Source organism: Austrofundulus limnaeus, unplaced genomic scaffold, assembly GCF_001266775.1.
Source record: "Austrofundulus limnaeus strain Quisiro unplaced genomic scaffold, Austrofundulus_limnaeus-1.0 Scaffold598, whole genome shotgun sequence".
Classification (NCBI taxonomy): Eukaryota; Metazoa; Chordata; class Actinopteri; order Cyprinodontiformes; family Rivulidae; genus Austrofundulus; species Austrofundulus limnaeus.
The window spans coordinates 15,541-33,878 of record NW_013953000.1 but is presented as its reverse complement, the minus strand read 5'-3'; the positions used below and the strand labels follow the sequence as shown (position 1 = coordinate 33,878).

At 38.9% G+C, this 18,338-nt stretch overlaps 1 protein-coding gene across 1 annotated transcript in view; it reads right to left on the bottom strand.

Annotated features, from left to right (window-relative positions):
- LOC106531111 (insulin-like growth factor 1 receptor) overlaps positions 1 to 18,338 on the bottom strand; it is a gene marked incomplete at its 3' end in the record, with an annotated part of 33,034 nt that overhangs the window by 3,964 nt on the left and 10,732 nt on the right. The window contains 8 exon segments of the mRNA XM_014026878.1: positions 629 to 836; positions 925 to 1,092; positions 3,308 to 3,543; positions 3,791 to 3,917; positions 4,118 to 4,326; positions 7,053 to 7,197; positions 7,485 to 7,621; positions 8,470 to 8,773. Of these exon segments, the coding sequence (XP_013882332.1) occupies positions 629 to 836; positions 925 to 1,092; positions 3,308 to 3,543; positions 3,791 to 3,917; positions 4,118 to 4,326; positions 7,053 to 7,197; positions 7,485 to 7,621; positions 8,470 to 8,773 (1,534 nt within the window).

The window sequence follows — 18,338 nt, the reverse complement described above, 5'->3', positions numbered from 1 at the left end:
ATAAACAAATATATATATAAACACTTTTAAAATGGCAGTTTTATTACATTTGTGGCCCGCTGGTAGCATCAAGAAAAAAATGTGGCCATTTCCATTATTAAAGTTGCCCATCTCTGCCTTGAGGACACAGAGATGAAATACTGGAAATGCACATACATGTATTTCATCAAGACATGGCAGCAACATTTCCTCGACCCCAGTGCCTCTCTGTGATGTTTCAAGCAACACCTGATGTTGATCTTTACAAGTAAGCACATCCAGCTCTTCCTTCTGTTTCTGCTAAATATTCTAAAAGCTAATTTCACATCAGCTTTACGGAGACGTGTGTTTACGAGTTTGTGTAGAGAGGTAATGTGATGCAGATGTCTAAGGTCCAAAACAGGATGCTGGATCTCATGAACACGGGGAAACAGGAGGAGATTAAATTAAATGAAAAGACTTTCTTTGAAGTTGTTTTAGTTTTTATATCTGTGAAGCAGAATTACATTACTCTAAAATATATACAGGATTTCATCATTTCTCTTTATACTCTGCATATTTGAAATATCTGTAATGAAAAAAAAGATGTAAAGTGAAAAACTGCTTTAATCCCTTCACTCTTGTACTGAAACAAAGAGGAGATGATTACCTCGGTGTAAAGATTGAGTTGTGCAGGAAGTTCTCAAAGACTTTTCTATAAGAAGCATCGGCAGCTTCAGCCTCCAGCTCCTCCGCTGACTTGGGGCACGGGCAGCAAGGGCCTTTATCTAACCCGTCAGGATCTGGTTTAGTGGGCTTTGTGTCCTCTTCTGGGTCCCCAACACCTGTAGCGGCAATCCTGACAGGAATCTTCAGCTCTGGTGGAGGAAGACAGGGATGCAGGTGATGCGGCAGCAGCTAGAAACATCAGTAGGTGTGAATGTTCGGGACAGAGTACGTAGTCACCTTTTGAGCAGTAGTTGTGCTGATACAGTTCCCGGTCTTCAGCTTGTTGCTGCCATCTCACCAAGTAGTAAGTCTGGTTCCCATTGGGCGAGATGGGGGGCAACCAGCGCACCACCAGCTGAGTCGACGAGTTTGAATAGGCCCGCACGTCCTGAGGCATGGAGGGCGCTGAAAGAGGAAGACAAGACTCCAGGAACGGTTGGGAAAGCGCTCCTCTTTAGAGCTGAATGCAGCGACTGCCAGTGCAGCTGTGTTTTACTGACATCACAGCACTGCAACGTCTTGTCACTGCAGCTGGATTTATTTTATGCGGTCCTCCATTTAATCTAAGTGAATTACAGTCTTGTAAATCATCGGCCTTTGAGCTGCAGCTGTGTTTATTTCAAAGAGCACTCTCTCTTTTTGTTCATGTTATGTTTAGATTCTGCAAAGCAATCGTACACTCTTTGCAATATTAACCCATACAGGAACATGTGCTTGTTAATTATGTTTTGGTGAGACTGTTAGCATCAAGCTAATGTATTTGGCTGTTCCTGAATGGAGAAAACCTCCAACCACAGGTTGGTTGTATGTCGTAAGATACGCTGTTCTGAAACTATAAACAACATTAAAACCAAAKAATACACTTTGCACTGTACAATGAAATGTTATACTGTATGCATTACATCAAGGAGGTCAGCAAGGACTCAAACTGACCAAACACTCATAAGCCAAGGGAGAAGTGGGGGCTTAGTTTTAGGCAAAGATGTGTGAACTATCTGAAACAGCATACAGTATTTGTGGCAAAAGTAAATAAACACACATAAAAAGCTGTAAACATTAATATTGGCAACAAAACCTGGACCAGAACAACCATGGTGTGTTGTTACTGATAATCTGTTTCATGTCCATTTGACTGGTTCAATTTTTGAAGTGGATAATATTACAAGTCGGGGTCTCTGCAGTATATAGGGGGAGTTTCTTGGTTTGTGGGCGGAGTTTGTCCTAATTGATTAGTCGGATTAACTTCATCTTGTGGGGCAGCCAATTGTTGTGAACATGTAAATATAATTTACAAACTTCAAATTTGCTGTGACTAGCAACATCCTATGACTATGACTAAAATTAATATTAAAAATTATCAATCTTTTTCCAAACGGTTTAGGACTGTTCTGACTGAGGTGAATTGTTAAACATCTCACCACAGGCGGCTGACTTTCAGTGACATGTTTTAAAGTAAAAATCTTTACACATGTAATTTATTAAAATAAATAAATAGCACAAAAGCCGATTTAAAATCAAATTTATCCCATTAACAGTCTCAGCAAAAAATGCCTCAACACCTGGAAAAAGCATTCATCAATTAAATTAAATGTTGTTCTTGAACCGGAAAATTTGGTCTCTCTGCAATGYAAACACTGAATTTTTAGCCTCAGCAGTCAAAATTATTGTGACTCTAGTAGGGCTGGGCGATAAATCGATTTAATCGATTAATTCGAATTTGCCATTTATGAAGATTTAATTTTGGAAAAAAATCAAGATTTTTTTTCCCACCAGTGCACTGTTTGGGGCTTCTGTGGATCAGTGGTCACCCCACCTGTCCCTCAAGATGCTTGTTACATGACATGGCAATATGGCAGCTAGCAAAGACGATATACTTCCCAAAAAAGGCACTGTTTCTTCAGTTTTCTGGAACTGGTTAGGTTTCCCAAACTCGGACTTGGAGCAACAAACACCTCACTGCAAAATCTGTTTTAAGGCTCTTGCTAGAAAAAGCAGGAGTACAACAAATTTGTTTCGACACCTGAAACAGAGGCGTTAAGTGGGAAGCAAAATCGATTAAAATCAAAAATCGAATTAGGGATGAAAAAAAATCTGAGATTTTTTTTCGGGTCATACCGCCCAGCCCTAATTATTAAAGTWAATACATACAGGATTTTTTTTTCTCTCTCTCTCGAGTTTCTGTTGTATCATTATCTCTTTATGTTGCTGCATTTTGACATTTTAGTATTTAAAATTGAAAGCCTTAGCAGAATATATGAGGTTCTGCATTCAACACTAAGTCAATAGGGCCTGCAGGCAGGCAGCCACCAGTTAAGGTTTTAATGTATTTTAAGATATTACACTTGGAATTATTCTTGATCTTTAACGAGCATGAAAATCACTGTTGTTGAAGTCTGCTGGTGTGGGAAATGTTTATGTAAAAAGAACTGGTGACAACCAATAGTGCTTCTTTGTGAAGGGCTATCCCATTTTATAGTGGAATTTTTTAATACAACTTTTACCTATTTCAAATTAAGATTAAGAAACAATGACAACTTTTATAGTGCATTTAATAATTATCTACACAATAAAATATGTTTCAGCTCTCAAAAATACCATKAAGTAAAGTCATCCCACATACCAGAGGGGCTGGTGCGAATGTAGACAACCTTGGTTTTCGCACCGAGCATGTGTTTGTCTTCCACCATGAGGGTGATAGCTTTAACGAAGATGGCGTACTGTGTCCARGGTTTCAGGCCGGAGAGCAGAACCCCGGGGTCCGACTCTTTATCTGGCCTCAGCTCCACGTCCACCATATTCCAGCTGTTGGAGCCACAACCATCCTGCCCCTCGAACTCTGTGATGTTCTGGAAGGGCCTGGAAAAATAAAGAGCGGCCATGTAAGACGACATGAATTCATCCTCCATCTTTTAACAGTCTGTTGGCTTTTAACTGCTACGGGTCGAAAATAAAACTAAATCAGACTTGACTAGACAATCTCAGACATACTGAACAGCTGGGGAGAAGGCATCAACAGACCGTCGGCTTTAAAACCAAGTGACAACAAAGAGGGATGGAAGTATCTGTGGCCAGCTCTGCTCAGCAGTACTTAGCAGGAACTTACGCCTCCTTGTAGTAGACTACAAAGCTGATGAGGTCTCTGTAATCAGGCGGTCGGTAGCGCTCCCATGTCAGCTTGATCCGTGTGCTGCTGGTGCTGTTAGACGTAAACTGTAGGATAGTGCTTTCACCTGTGGGGGACAGTAAAGATTAAGAAGAGAACATGGCCCAAGCACTTCAGTGTGTATGTGTGTTACACTAGTCTTGTTGAAGATGTGAAGCAATAAATACTGACATATAGTGCAGAGGGGAGATCAGCTCAGAGGAATAACACCTGCATATATATATATATATATATATACGTATACTGGACTGGTTTGGTGACTCTTACAGCTGGCTCTGTAGCCGTTCTTGTGGAAGTCGGTCTCGTCGAAGCGGCCCTGCACGCCCGTCTTGTCCCACATCTTGCGGATCTCGGACATGCAGAGCTTCGGGTTGCCTTTGAAGAAGAGCTTTCCTGTTTTTATGGTCAGGTTGTGCTGATTCCAGTCCCAAAGATACTGGAGCTCCTGGTTGTTGTTTGCTGAGAAGGCATACAGGCTGGAGGGACAAACAAGATAAGAATCACAAATCAACAATTAAGTGCTTCACTCTACATTTGTGTACGTCTGTAGGTGGTGTTCGCAGTGACTCACGCTATGCTGAAAGACAACTTTCCCCACTTATCTTATTTCAAAGTAATGTAGTCGTTTTCCTTAGACCTTTACACGAAGCCCAAACTTTAAGGATTTGGTCAGACAGTGGAGGACTCTTTGGCAGCAGGATAACAATCACCTTACAAATCCGATTAACACAAAGCAGTTTGGTTTATTTTACTGGAAGAGAGTTTATTTATGAGTCACTAGGTAACACCCAGACATCAAGGAATGACTGTAATGTGGACCTTGGGACAATGAGACTCCTGTGAACTCAAAGACAAACAGATGAAGGAGGGAGTGAAGGTCTTTGCACGACCCTGACAAAGTCTCTCCAGACACTGTTTGGAGTTTAAGCTGCTGTCGGGGTCTGGGAGTGGCAGAGGAACTCYGCATGAGACGTTTCAACAACGTGAAGGAAATCGTCTCGAAAAAGCAGAGCTGATAAAACAGAAACTGCAGGTGAACTTGCAGGGGGACGGGGGGGTTGGTTAATTGTTAAACTCAAGCGGCAACACAACACAACAATCTCATAAACACTTGGAAAAAATGCAGATATGGTAAAAACATTTTGTAGTTTGTAGACTGTAGTTTTCACAGCTTTTAGGCTTTTWTTATAAATGAATTTCAGACAAAACTACCAGTTTGATTTTTCTTCATCTCTTAATTAGTATATTTACAAACTGGTTATTATAGCAGTTTGGAAAGACAAGTTTTTAATTCATTAAATCCAACAGAAAATGTTTTTTTAATCAACACCCCCTGTGTATTTTAGGTCACTTTCACAAATCCCACAATTTCCTGATGAGCAAGTATTTTTTAAATAAGACTTAATCAGCAATTAAAAAGAGAAAAGAAACTGGTCTCAGGCAAACGTTGGCTCTGATCTAGCTGAAAAATCTGATTCAATTTCAAGAATTTTCTCAGCATCTCCTTTTGCGGTACACTCCCCCGTACAGCCTCGGGGATCAAAGACGTAACCTCAACTTTCATGAACGAACGACCCCCCCCCCCCCCCCCCCAAACAAAAAGATGTTTTGTGTCATCTCACATTTTGACTGCTGGACTCAATCATTTAAATCATAATTTTATTTCCCACTTAAGTCACGACTTCACATCAGCATTTTCTTTACACTAAAATCCAAATTTGTGTTTTTGCTTAAAATAATTTCAGTTTTAAACACGGACGCTCTTACTGAAGAAAGTCAAGTCCTGCTTAACAAATAATCTTTTCCAATGCAGTGTCAAAAATACCCTCAAGTACTAAGTTTTTTCTGAGTATTTGTACCAAGTTGAAAGTCTTGTGTTGTGATAACTCAGAGTTTTTTAATCACTGGGGACTGGAGTGAGTAGTCTGCTGAGAATGTGGGAGAAACTAAACTCTCAGTGAATTAGAAGCAGACGACTAAAAACCAATGACTATCACAAGTCATTTATTGTAGCTCATGTTCAGAAAGTTTTTTTTATTTTTTTGTTTTTTTTATTTTTGACATGACTGTGAAAGTGACGGACAGTGCTGTGATGGACAGATTATTTACACAAGACTGGTGAGGTTTAGCACCGGAGTGAGTCTTCTTACAGTAGGTCACATTGCCATAACAATTCGTTAGTGCGCCAAGAACACGGTGGTCTTAAAGCAACAGTACATGAAATCAGCTAATTTTGTTTTTACAATATTAATTTTAATTTTCCACAAACATAAGCTTTTTTTTTAAATATCTGTCATTTAAAAGGATGATTGATGGTTTGTTGGTGAAAGCTTGATGAAGAGGAAAAAATTGCATCAAATCTGCAGTTTAGTTAAGTGTCATTTTATTTCATAATGTAGGCACGTTCTTTAGAAACCTCAACATAAATAATAACTTTTAGTCTTTAAAGTTATAATTTTCTTACAGCATGCCAAGCTGCAGAAATGATTTGGCAGTTTGATGCCTTTAGTGAAGCAATCTGGGCTCAAACTTCCTCAGGATTGCAGGACTGCGGCAGCGACCACCGAGCTACCAGATCCTCTGTTTGGTTGACTTTTCGGATGTAAACATATATGATTAGAAGCTGCAGCTAGTTATAGTAGGACAACCAATGACAAAATAATAATAATAATTTGGATATGTTTTTTTATTATTTAACAATTCTATCTTGCACCTAATCAAACTTCAATTTAAGCCACTACCACTGTGCATCTGCTCGTTAATGTGACCACAAGCTAGAAATTATTGCAAAAAACCATCAGTTTAATGACAAAGACATGACGCAAAATGAAAAGCTCAAAGAAATATCAGGAAGCTCGGCTCYTCTAAATGTGGCTTCCTACTTTCAACACTACAAAAATTAAAAAATGTAGGAAAAAACTACAAACTATAAATCCTTATTTAGAAAGTCTAGTGAATATGTCAAATTTTACTAATCTTTTTTGTATCATTTCTGTTGAATTATAGTACTCTTCTTAAAATTGATCAGAAGCACAGATGCAGGTTATGACTCAGCTGTAGTGACTGCGATCTGTTCTAATTAACGGATTATAACTCATCCTAAAAAAAAGACCAGGGATCAAAGTTTGGTCAGCTTGTGAACAGAGATGGAAAACCACCGTGAGTCACAATGAGAGGCTAAACTGTATTTCTGTCATCTTACTCTTCTAGAAGATTTTCTCCATCGATGTATCTGAGGCTGCGGAGGAACGCCAGAGAACTCAGAGTGTGCGAGTTTGTGATCCGGACGTAACCTGTCACCCTCTGGATCAACCCCGTGAAACTCTCCAGCTCTGCCATGATGTCATCTAAACACACACAAGCACACTGATGTTGTTACACTCCCCACTCCTGTCAACACTGATAAAAACTCAGCCCTGTTGATGAAGTCAGATTTAAAAATCATAAAAATGTTACAAAAGATTCCCAAATTARGACATTCCCACTTTGGGAAATCTGGGACTATAAAACCTTCTGGTTTTAAACGGTATATTACAAAAACTTTTCGACATGCAGTGTGAAACTCCTCAGCTGTCCTTGGAGTAGGAATGCCAGTAATAATTGTGGTGCTGCTGTGAAACACTGCGGTACTCACGGCCTCTGCGGATGGTGATTTGCAGATTGCCTTTGATAACGGTGCAGCCTTTGAGAGACTGGGCAGCATCCATAGATTCGATCTCCTTCCCCTCACACACTTTATCGCACAGACCATCGCAGGCTGTGCACATCATACTGGAGACAGAGGAGGACAGTCGTTTCATTAACAGACYATGCAGCTGTTTTTATTTTTCTACTTGTCCACCAAAGATGCTTTTTTTTGTCCAGATTTTATGGACTCATTGATGCTGACATTGAACAGAAGGTTGGTTGTATGCTGAAATAAACAGAAGTATGGTTAATTCTTTGTTTTGTTTTTTCCATTTCAAAATAAAATGAGATAACAGTTTTTTTTTTAGTTTTTCGGTTTTAAATCTAAATTAGAAAATAACAATTGCAAAATATAAAGGCTACATATTTTCATTTTAATGGCTAGACAAGCTTAATATTTTGCTAACGCACCATTTAGTACCTTCCGGCAGAACCGTAAGTTGTGCTCCAAACAAAATTCCTGACACTCAGAATGAAGTGGAGCTCCATGAAGATGCAAAGCTCTGTTAATTTCACAGAGCTTTTTACTCTCAAAAAGCTCTATAATCAATGCAGAATAGGGTTCGAGTGGAGCCACTGCCAATATATTTAGAATGGTTTCCATTTTTAAGCCGTCTTCCAGCCAATATGAACTCTTCTTCTATGACAACTTCAGTCATTTCCAGAGTCGCTACATATTAAAACAACCATATATTTTATTTTGGATTTAGATAGCTGAAGCAAAAATCAAACGTGGATTTTTAGTTAGTTTGATTTTACATTTAGGTTAAAAAAAAAACAAAAAAAAAACATGTTTTTTTGCAATTTTATTTTGAAACAAAAAAACAAGAATAAACCATAAATGGGTTTGAAATATACCACTTGGTTTGATGCTTGAATGGTTTCCTGGGTGGGGAGAGTGTCAGATRGCTTCAGAGCGAATGACAACTCACCTGTTGGCTGCAGATCGTGTGAACCCAGACGGACATTCAGAGAGGCACTCTCCCCCGTGGATGACAAAGGTATCGAAGTCCGGAAGGTGAATCTTGGAGCAGAGGTCTCTGCTGATGCACCGCCAGCCTTCGAATCGGTACGTGCCTGCAGGGCAGTCGGCCACGCAGCGCCCTTCGTGGTGGTAGTGCACGCATGCAGCACATGCTGTGTCGCGGCCAGGAACCGTGCAGCTGCCCAGACACTGGGGGTGGCAGCACTCACCCTCCGCTGTGCAAGCTCGCCGTCCACACTTCTCCGGGCACTCTGGTGGAAARACACAGAGAGATGGGGCACACTTAATGATGCAGAAAGTAAAAGCTTTATACATCGAGCTTCAAGGACTATAAAAGCAGCAATCGAGATGCTTCTGTTGGGTTGCAAGTCTGCAAATTTAAACAATCACATCCACACAGATATTGTTAGTGTGTGGGGCTGTGCAGAGGCGCGTTTATTTCTGCTTCAGGATTTAAAATATCCTAAACAACCGGGAAAGTAACATTTTCTGGTTACCTCTCATTAAAGGTGTTCTGTTACTTCTGTTTGCCAACACTCTGCTGCTTAAAGAATCAATTTTAACTGAACACAGTCTCCTCCAAAAATAGCATGAAGCTATAAAATCAAGTAATAAAATACAGTATAACAGACAAACCTATGCTTTACTTTAACATTGCCGCAGATATGAAAATGTCAAAATTAAAGACAATAGTTCTATTGCAGTCAAAAAAGTGTCTGCAGCTAACAGATTGTACAAATACATAAACGTGCAACAGTTTTTAACGTCTTAGTTTGATTTCTAATTTATTTAAAAACAAAAAYGCCAAGCAGTTTGTCAGCTGCTGAATTTTTTAATGTCTTTTGTGTTGTTGTTGTTGAATAAAACAAGTCTTTTGAAGACAAAATTAAGACTCTCTTGAARATTTTCTAAAAAGAACTGCTAAACAACTTGCATGTTTCTGCCGATCCACATCTCACAAGGAATCTTTTACCCTTACATGGGTTTGACATTACTCTGCTTTAAAGGAATGACAAACAAATGCAACCCGTCAGTTCTCAGCCCAAATAAATCTCTGGAATGACATTTCAGCCTTTAGGCCTTAAGCAACTATTTGCATTTAGTGGAGAATGAGCGACATCACAAACACATGCACACCAGCCGATACTGGAGCTAAAAACACCAAAAGCCACTAGTAAGGACGGCACGCAYGCTGCTTCTAATCCAAACAAAATCATTAACACATTGTTTATTTAGTTTAAAATGTAAACATTGCAAACAAAACCATATGCATAAAGTCGTGTGGCAGAGGTTTTACTTAGCAGGGCATTAATCTCAGTGTGCTTTATGAGGTACATTCCAGATTTATAAAAATAAAAAAAACATATCAAATGTCTGTTTTTCCACCATGTGCTGCTGTAAACAATCCTTCAGTTGGTGTGGCTCTGATGAGAGGATACTGTAACTGATGGTAGGACATCAGACTCAGGCAAACCAAAAGTAAACACTAATGCTCAATACTAAGCCACACCTTTTGTTGTCCTTTCAGAACAATTTGAATAGGGCATGATGAAGTTACAGGGCAACAAAAGCTTGTTTTAATAGCTGGCACYCACACCTTAACCATTAGCACACAGGTGAGCTTTTGACTTTTCTTCAAGCTTTAGCATAAATGTTGAAACAAACTAAGCAACTCAAACAAACTAAAAGTGTTTTTTTTCCCCCCAAAAAAATTAGGGGTACATCAGTTGCAGTTTTCTGGCCGATCGCTGATCTTTAAAAAGTCTGACCTGCTGATTCAGATTTTGGCCGAAAAAGATGTTTTTTAAAAACTGATACTGTTGGGTGATGTCAGGTCACAGTACACCTTCAATGTTCCAATCTCATTTTATTGAAAAACACTGAACAAAACCCTTGAAACAACACAAACTTGTTTTAACTGGACATTAAATAGAGCTCACAGCAGAGCAACAGGGCTGATTTTCAGACCTTTGTGGAGGTAGATGAGAAGTCAACGTTTCCCACTGTTCTTATCGAAGTATCAGCCGATCTCCTAAAATTAAGGAAATCGGTGCTGATAAATCGGCCAGAAAAAATGACCTAAATGAACACTGACTGATAAGGAAACAGGAAATTATTGTATGAAAGTTTTGTGTGTGCTGGTGTTTGTTTTCTACATGAAATAAGGACATCTGGATGAAATCGTTATTTTATTAGGTCATCTTCTCAGATTGGTCAAAAGTCGAGTATGTAGAAAATGTGTTTTTTAAAACGACTGGTAGACAAAACTAGAGTTGGGAGATATTTGCAAAAAATGTATCACAATTAATTGTGGCATTTAGTCAATAATGACACTTGAATGTAGCCTCGGTCCGCATTCTCTGGCTTTCCACGTACTTCAGTTTATGTCTGTGTTTCAGGTGGTTATATAAGTTTGTAGGGTTAGGGTTAGTATTAGTTGCTCTGTGCTGCCTTCCGCCGCTGGGCTCACATGTGCACCTGATAGTGATTTGCACACAAAAATGTCATCACATGGCACTAGCTGTTGTATTTGCAAAGCGATAAATATTATTTGTTAACAGTTTTTCCGATAAATTAATTGCACATGATACGATTTTGCCTAACCCTGGACAAAACAGAGAACCACAACTTGCTGCCTCCACAACAGAACTGAAGAGATGCACACAGCTACTTCTAATTCAATTTTAGAGCTATTACAAAAATGACCACTATTACTGTGTTTAAAATATGTAAACTCTTGTAGAACAATGTGGACTGTAAAGGTAAATAATAGAAACAGAAAGTCCATCATACACAAATGTAAAATACGTTAAAGTAGCTGTAATGTGATGTTGATTTATTAGATCTATCAGACAAAATCTGTGCAACAAAAAGGTTAACGCTACGTTCGTTCAGTTTCTTAATACGACATAAAATAACAACCTTTTAACACCTATATGTTTTAACTGTTGATCTGCTTTCGAAGAATGATGTAAAATTTGGTTACATTTTGTTTAATTTCAACTGCTTCTTGTGTCCAATTGGCAATACAAATGTTTATTTAAAAAAAAACTTGCCATCCTTTTTAATTAGGCAAAAACCAAGAGATGACCCTGTAGCCCACCTCATGACTGATACAAAAGCCAATCAGAACCTGCCGACTGCACGGTCCCACCAACCATTCAGCAGGCTGTTTGTGCTCCGCAGGAGGAGACCAGTGCTGCATTTCACTGGCACAAAATGTTCTTTCCCCCTCATACGAGCCCCCTCCAACCCTCAGACTCCATCTCATCCTCTGACCTCTTCCGATAGGAGCTGGAAAGCTGTAATTTAGCAACGTAACAATGTAAAGCCTCAGGCCCAGAAAGTTGAGCAGAAAGAAGTGAAATCTCATGATGAAGTTTTGGTGTGGGCTTGAGCTGCCGATGTCYCCTCCTAAACACAACCCTGACTGACGGTGAAGGTTGGACCGACGTGGAGGGGTCAGCGAGTGTGCAGCGGTGCACATCAGCATTCCACTGTACTTCTGCAAAATAATGGATACCAGCTTTTATTCTCCTTTGTACAAAGTACTAAACAGCTTAAACAAATTGAATAAAGTCTATCAATTAAAAAAAAAAGAAGAAAACACCATCTGTGAAAATGCAAACTTCTAAATCAATCCAAATGGACGCTGTGTAGTCTTTTCAACAATGAGTTACAGATGTGTGTATAGCTCAGAGAAATGCTTACAATGAAATAAAACAGCAACTGCAAAAGGTCACCAAAGAAAAAGGAAACTGAACAGCACAGGACTTTAAAAAAATGCACATTTACAGCGAGTAAAATAAGTATTGAACACGTCAACATTTTTCTCAGTYAATATATTACTAGAGGTGCTAATGACATGAAATTTTCACCAGATGTCAGTAACAACCCAAGTGATCCATACATACAAAGAAATCAAACCATAAATGTCCAGAAATGAAGTTATTTGTAATAATGTGGAATGACACAGGGAAAAAGTATTGAACACACTTAGTGAAATTTATCTAATACTTTGTACAAAAGACTTTGTTGTCAATGACAGCTTCAAGACACCTCCTGTATGGAGAAACTAGTGGCATGCATTGCTCAGGTGTGATTTTGGCCCATTCTTCCACACAAACAGTCTTCAAATCTTGAAGGTTTCGTGGACCTCTTCTATGAACTCTGATCTTTAGTTCTTTCCATAGATTTTCTGTTGGATTCAGGTCAGGTGATTGGCTGGGCCATTCCAGCAGCTTTAGTTTCTTTCTCTGAAACCAACTGAGAGTTTCCTTGGCTTTGTGTTTGGGCTCATTGTCTTGCTGAAATGTTCAGCCATGTTTCATTTTCATCATCCTGGTAGACGGAAGCAGATTTTTATCAATAATGTCTCTGTACATTTTTCCACTCATCCTTCCTTCAATTATTTATATGGTATGGTATTTTTGGGCTGATGTGCAGTGCCATTTGASCTCCAAACATGATGTGTATTCTGGCATCCAAACAGTTCAATGTTGGTCTCATCTGACCAGACTATATTCTCCCAGTATTTCACAGGCTTGTCTAAATGTTGAGCAGCAAACTTTAAACAAGCTTCAACATGCTGTTTCTTCAGCAGTGGAGTCTTGTGTGGTGAGCGTGTATACAGGCCATGGCGGTTGAGTGCATTACTTATTGTTTTCTTTGAAACAATCGTACCTGCTAATTCCAGGTCGTTCTGAAGGCCCCTGGTCACCAGTTCAGTAGCCTGATAAAAACCAGCCCCTTGTTCTACACTTTGCTTCGTAGAGGGTCTGGACTCTTGGCTATTGAGAAGCGATTGCTTTCTGAAGATGTAGCCTCTGTTGAAGTTTAAAATGATTGGATCTGATTTACCCAATCGCTAACATTTGGCCGTGACGTGCAGTGTGCCAGCTCAACTGTGAAGGAGGCTAAGTTAAGAAGCTAACCAAAACCTATGTAAACAATCATCTACTACTGAGAAGAGAGAAGTACTGAGCTGAACGAGGTGGTTGTAAATGAGTGCTGCAGGCTTTGAGAGACAACTTTAACTTAGTTTGAAGCCTTTTCAATGTGAAATGGCGTCCTTCCTCCACTGCCATTGCTAAACTACACGCAGACTAAAACGGTGCAGAAAATCGACATTGTCGTTCAAAACTCCTCCTCCTGTTCTTTGATAATCCCGGTTAAGATTCTACCAAATCCCGGTTAAGATTCTACCAGAGAAATCCTTGTCTATGGAAGAAATCCCAGATGGAGCAGTGAAGGGCAACTAGATTTGGTTCTCCCTACTGCTAAGGCAAAAAAATAAAATAAATAAAAATAAACACTGCTTGGCGCAAAGCCAGAAAYTCTAGATTAGAATATGATAAACTCTCCTTTCAAAAACTAAAAAATAAGGAGAGACTTGGGTGCAATTCAAATACTCATCTATTTTGGAAAACAGTAAAGCAGTTAGAAAATAAATTATCAAGCTCACCATTATCTATCACATCAGATAATATTGTGGTTACTGACAAATCTCATATGGCAGATCTTTTCAACCAGCATTTTACAAAATTAGGGTATTCTGACATACTCATGTACACTGATACTAAAGCTGGGTTCAATACCTCACCTGATTTACCTGTTGCATCTCAGAGATTTAACCTGAAAACCATAAGTGTAAAAGAAGTCAAAGACGAATTGTTGTCTTTGGACCATAAAAAGCCAGCTGGAACAGATGGTTTAGGGCCTTTCTTTTTTTAAAACTGCAGCATCTATTATTGCAGCTCCTCAGGCAAACACCTTTAACCTGTCTATCCATACTGGTGAAATTCCAACTGATTGGAAATCTGATATGGTGCACCCCGTCTTCAAAGGTGGTGACAGCTCTGACCTGAACAGTTATAGGCCAAACTCGGTTTTATCAAGTGCATCTAAGGTCATGGAGAGACTTGTTAATAGGCAGCTAACATGCTATCTTGAGGCAAACAACTTACTATCTTCTGCACAGTCTGGCTTCCGTTCGGTTCATGGATGTGTCACAGCAGTTTTAAAAGTTGCGGATGATATAGCCTCTGCTCTGGACTCCAGACAGTATTGTGCAGCAATCTTTATTGATTTAGCAGAAACCTTTGATTCAGTTAACCACTCCATTTTGATTAAAAGACTTGTGAACCTTGAGATAACCAACCAGTTTTTAATATGGGTTTCTAACTACCTGTCAGACAGAGTGCAGCAGGTGAATATAGATTCTGAACATTCTCCGTTTATTCATGTTTCCAAAGGTGTGCTACAGGGTTCTGTCCTTGGCCCCACTCTGTTTTCCATTTACATTAAGATGTTCCACAAGCTGTTTGTAAATGTGCTGTATACTTATATGCTGATGACACCATTTTGTATGCTACTGGCCCATCCCCTGAAACAGTATTCCAGTCTCTAAAACAAAGCTTCTTGGATATTGAAAATGCTTTTGCAAATTTGGATTTATCCTTGAATGCTAAGAAAACTAAAGTTCTATGGTTTAACTGTAAGAAAAACATTATTCCTCCCAACTTGGTCTTTATTACAACAGATGGAACAATCCTTGAGCTGGTTACAGAATACAAATACTTGGGAATCTGGTTAGACAGTTCTTTGTCCTTCCGTCACCATATTAATATGCTGCAAACTAAGGTCAAATCAAAACTTGGCTTCCTGTACAGAAACTGTTCATCTTTCYCATCCTCTGCTAAAAAGGTCATTGTTGAAATGTGTATCCTTCCTTTGATTATGGTGGCATAATTTATTGCCATGCTTGCAAGGGAAGTCTTCAAAAATTGGATTCAATCTACCATTCTGCCATTTGATTTGTTACAAATGCTCCGTATAAAACTCACTACTGTCTGTTATACTCTCAAGTGAATTGGCTTTACTTGCAGTCTCGCCGTAATGCCCATTGGCTCTTGTTCATTTACAAAACCCTGCTAGATCTTTCACCTCCATATTTAAATCAGTTACTACAACAAAGAGGTTGATGAATTTAAACTTAATACAGTAGGTGTACATGCAGAAATAGTTCACCCTACCAGAAACGTGTGTGCTATCTTCACCTTTTACAAAGTGCTATAACCAGAACACACACACACACACACACACACACACACACACACACACACACACACACACAAAAAGTGTTTTCTACAAGTTACACTTCACAGCATGGTGCCCTGCCTTTTCCCCCTGCACTCCACCTACTCAGCGTATTTCTAGTAGTGAGAATCTGTCTGGCACAATCCTCCTGTTGTGTACTACGAGTGTTACCATGGTCAGTGTTCAGATCTGATGAGGAGATGTGAAAAATGTGGAGCCCATGTGGAGCTGTGAGGAATGTATTTAAAGGGGAAATAAAGGAGGTGGAGGAGGAGGAGAAAACTAAAAACACTATTTAGGATATTGTGTTTTTTATGCACACAAATGGTAGTGATGCTGGCTGAAGGAGGCAGACAAAACAAAACTAACCTTGAGGAAGATGGAGTGTGTATTATTAAAATAATCTCTGATTTGCTGAAGAAAAATGGTTCAGTTATATTAATTTAGTTCCTTTAAATGTAAAAAAATAAAAATACATTAGTCAGGCATAGCTTCTCCAAATTTAGATGGGATGTAGTTTGGTGGGAACTTAAGTTGTCCTAGCTACACAACTTTACCTCATTGGAATCATCTTCTCTACTCTATCAACTTCAAAGTAGGGCTGCCACGATTAATCGATTAATCGACGACTAATCGATTATTAAAATAATCGATGACTAATTTAATAATCGATTAATCGTTTTCTTTTTTCTTTTTTTTTTTGTTGTTGTTCTTTACTTTGTTTTTCTCTCCAAACTGCTTTGACACCTTCCACTGCCACATCTGCCTTTCTGTCCTTGACACACATGCACAGAAGTGGTAACTGGGGTAGGCCGTGGACGTCACAAGACATTATACAGACAGGCTCTGGTATCATGGCTACCTGACAACAGAGCTCAAAAGTGTGGGATCATTTTAAGAAAATGAAAGGAAAGAGAAACCTGTGCAATATCTGCAGAGCAGAACTTGCCTTCCACAGCAATTATTTTTAGTTAGCATATAGCAAAAATCTAACGATGGTTATATCAGGCAGCTGCATTCTGACGTGATAAGCTGTATGTTTTATGTTCAATTAACGTATGATCCTATTAGTCGACTAATCGAATAAATAATCGTGATTGATCGATTATTAAAATAATCGTTTGTGGCAGCCCTACTTCAAAGTGAGCCCAATACCTGAAATTTCTGGTGAAGAAAAATGCAAGTTATTGACCTTAACTGTCTTTTTTTACTAAAGTAGGACAGCAGATGTTGACAGTGTGGTTTGAGGTAAATATATTTGTTGTCTAGAGGAGGAGTCACCCCAGTCTGACCTGTGGAAAGTTACCAGACACAGCAGATTGTGCCTGTTTCCTCATGAAGCCTGCTCTACTGGACTATATTCTGGTGATGCCAGCACTTTCTCCAGTCCACAAAAAAGAGCTGCTTCATAAAAATATTATAACAGAAATTAGGAAATGAAGATGCAATTTAAATAAAATAAATTTAGTGGCTATAAACCAATGTAAAAAAATAAATAGGTTATGTTCCCTTTTATGTATAACTCAGTTATGGTTGAAGTCATTCATGCTAATCCACAAAAAAAAATTGAATTATATGGCAGCTTTAGGTTAAACTTTGTACAACTATTAGATATTTGTTTTCTGCATCCTTCTTAATTGGAAACCAGGCTAATACAATTGATTGGCTTTAACATAATATAACTACTCTAAATTTAAAAAGTACTTGGAGATAATTCATGCATATATGGGGAAAATGTGCAAACATCACACAGAAGGTCACAGCTAATGTTTCAACCTGTGAGACAACAGTGCTGCACACTATAATATAGTGGAGCTTGAATAATGAACACCTGAGCATCACTGTGCTCTGCTCTTAGTTTGTTGTGATGGGTAACATTTTATTACATATTTAGGAGTGGTCTGCCATAGTTGGTACTTTGTGACAACTTTTGCAATCAAGCAGTGATTTACAACAAAATCTTAAGCCTGGTCTATTTTCAAGTGGTGGTAATTTCCTCAACTATAGGGGGTGCCCATGTGCAAAAAACAGCAAAACTCTATTGTTTCTTTATGGATCAAAAAAAGTCATTTTAGTCACGGTTCCATCCAAGCTTGAATCCTAATAAAAAAAGGTGTAATAGGTAGCTGCATGTATAAATTAAAGGAGCAAAGCTCTCCATTACCCTTTTATTGTGCTAAAGCACGCTGACTGCGAGATAAAGATCACCCACTCAAACGTCCAGTGCAGTACTTAGGAAAACAGCAATCCTGGCCCAGCAGGAAGGGAGGCTGGGAAACTCACAGCACTCACCAACCAAATGGTGGGAACTTGCTCTTCCCTTAAAACTAATCTTMTCCAACAGGTACTCCCTTCAGAAAAAATTAACATGCAGATAATATTTTAGAAAATATTAAAACATGCAAAACATTTACACATTATTACACAGCAGGATAATCACAGTGTAAAGGAGAAAAAAACATTGCTAGTTATTAAAGAACAAGATTTATTTTTCTTTCTGCTATCATCAACTGGTAAAAGTAAGAATTTAGACCGGGTCTCGTTGCTAATTTTTGTTTTCAGGATCCATCATATGTGTGACAAGAACAAAATGTGCTGCACACAGAAACACGGTGTGATAATCACCCAATCTTTAGCGGAACACGCTGATCTATTGCACAGCACCGTAGCCAAAAGACAAAAGTAGATTTCTGATTGAAAAACAGTGACATACATATA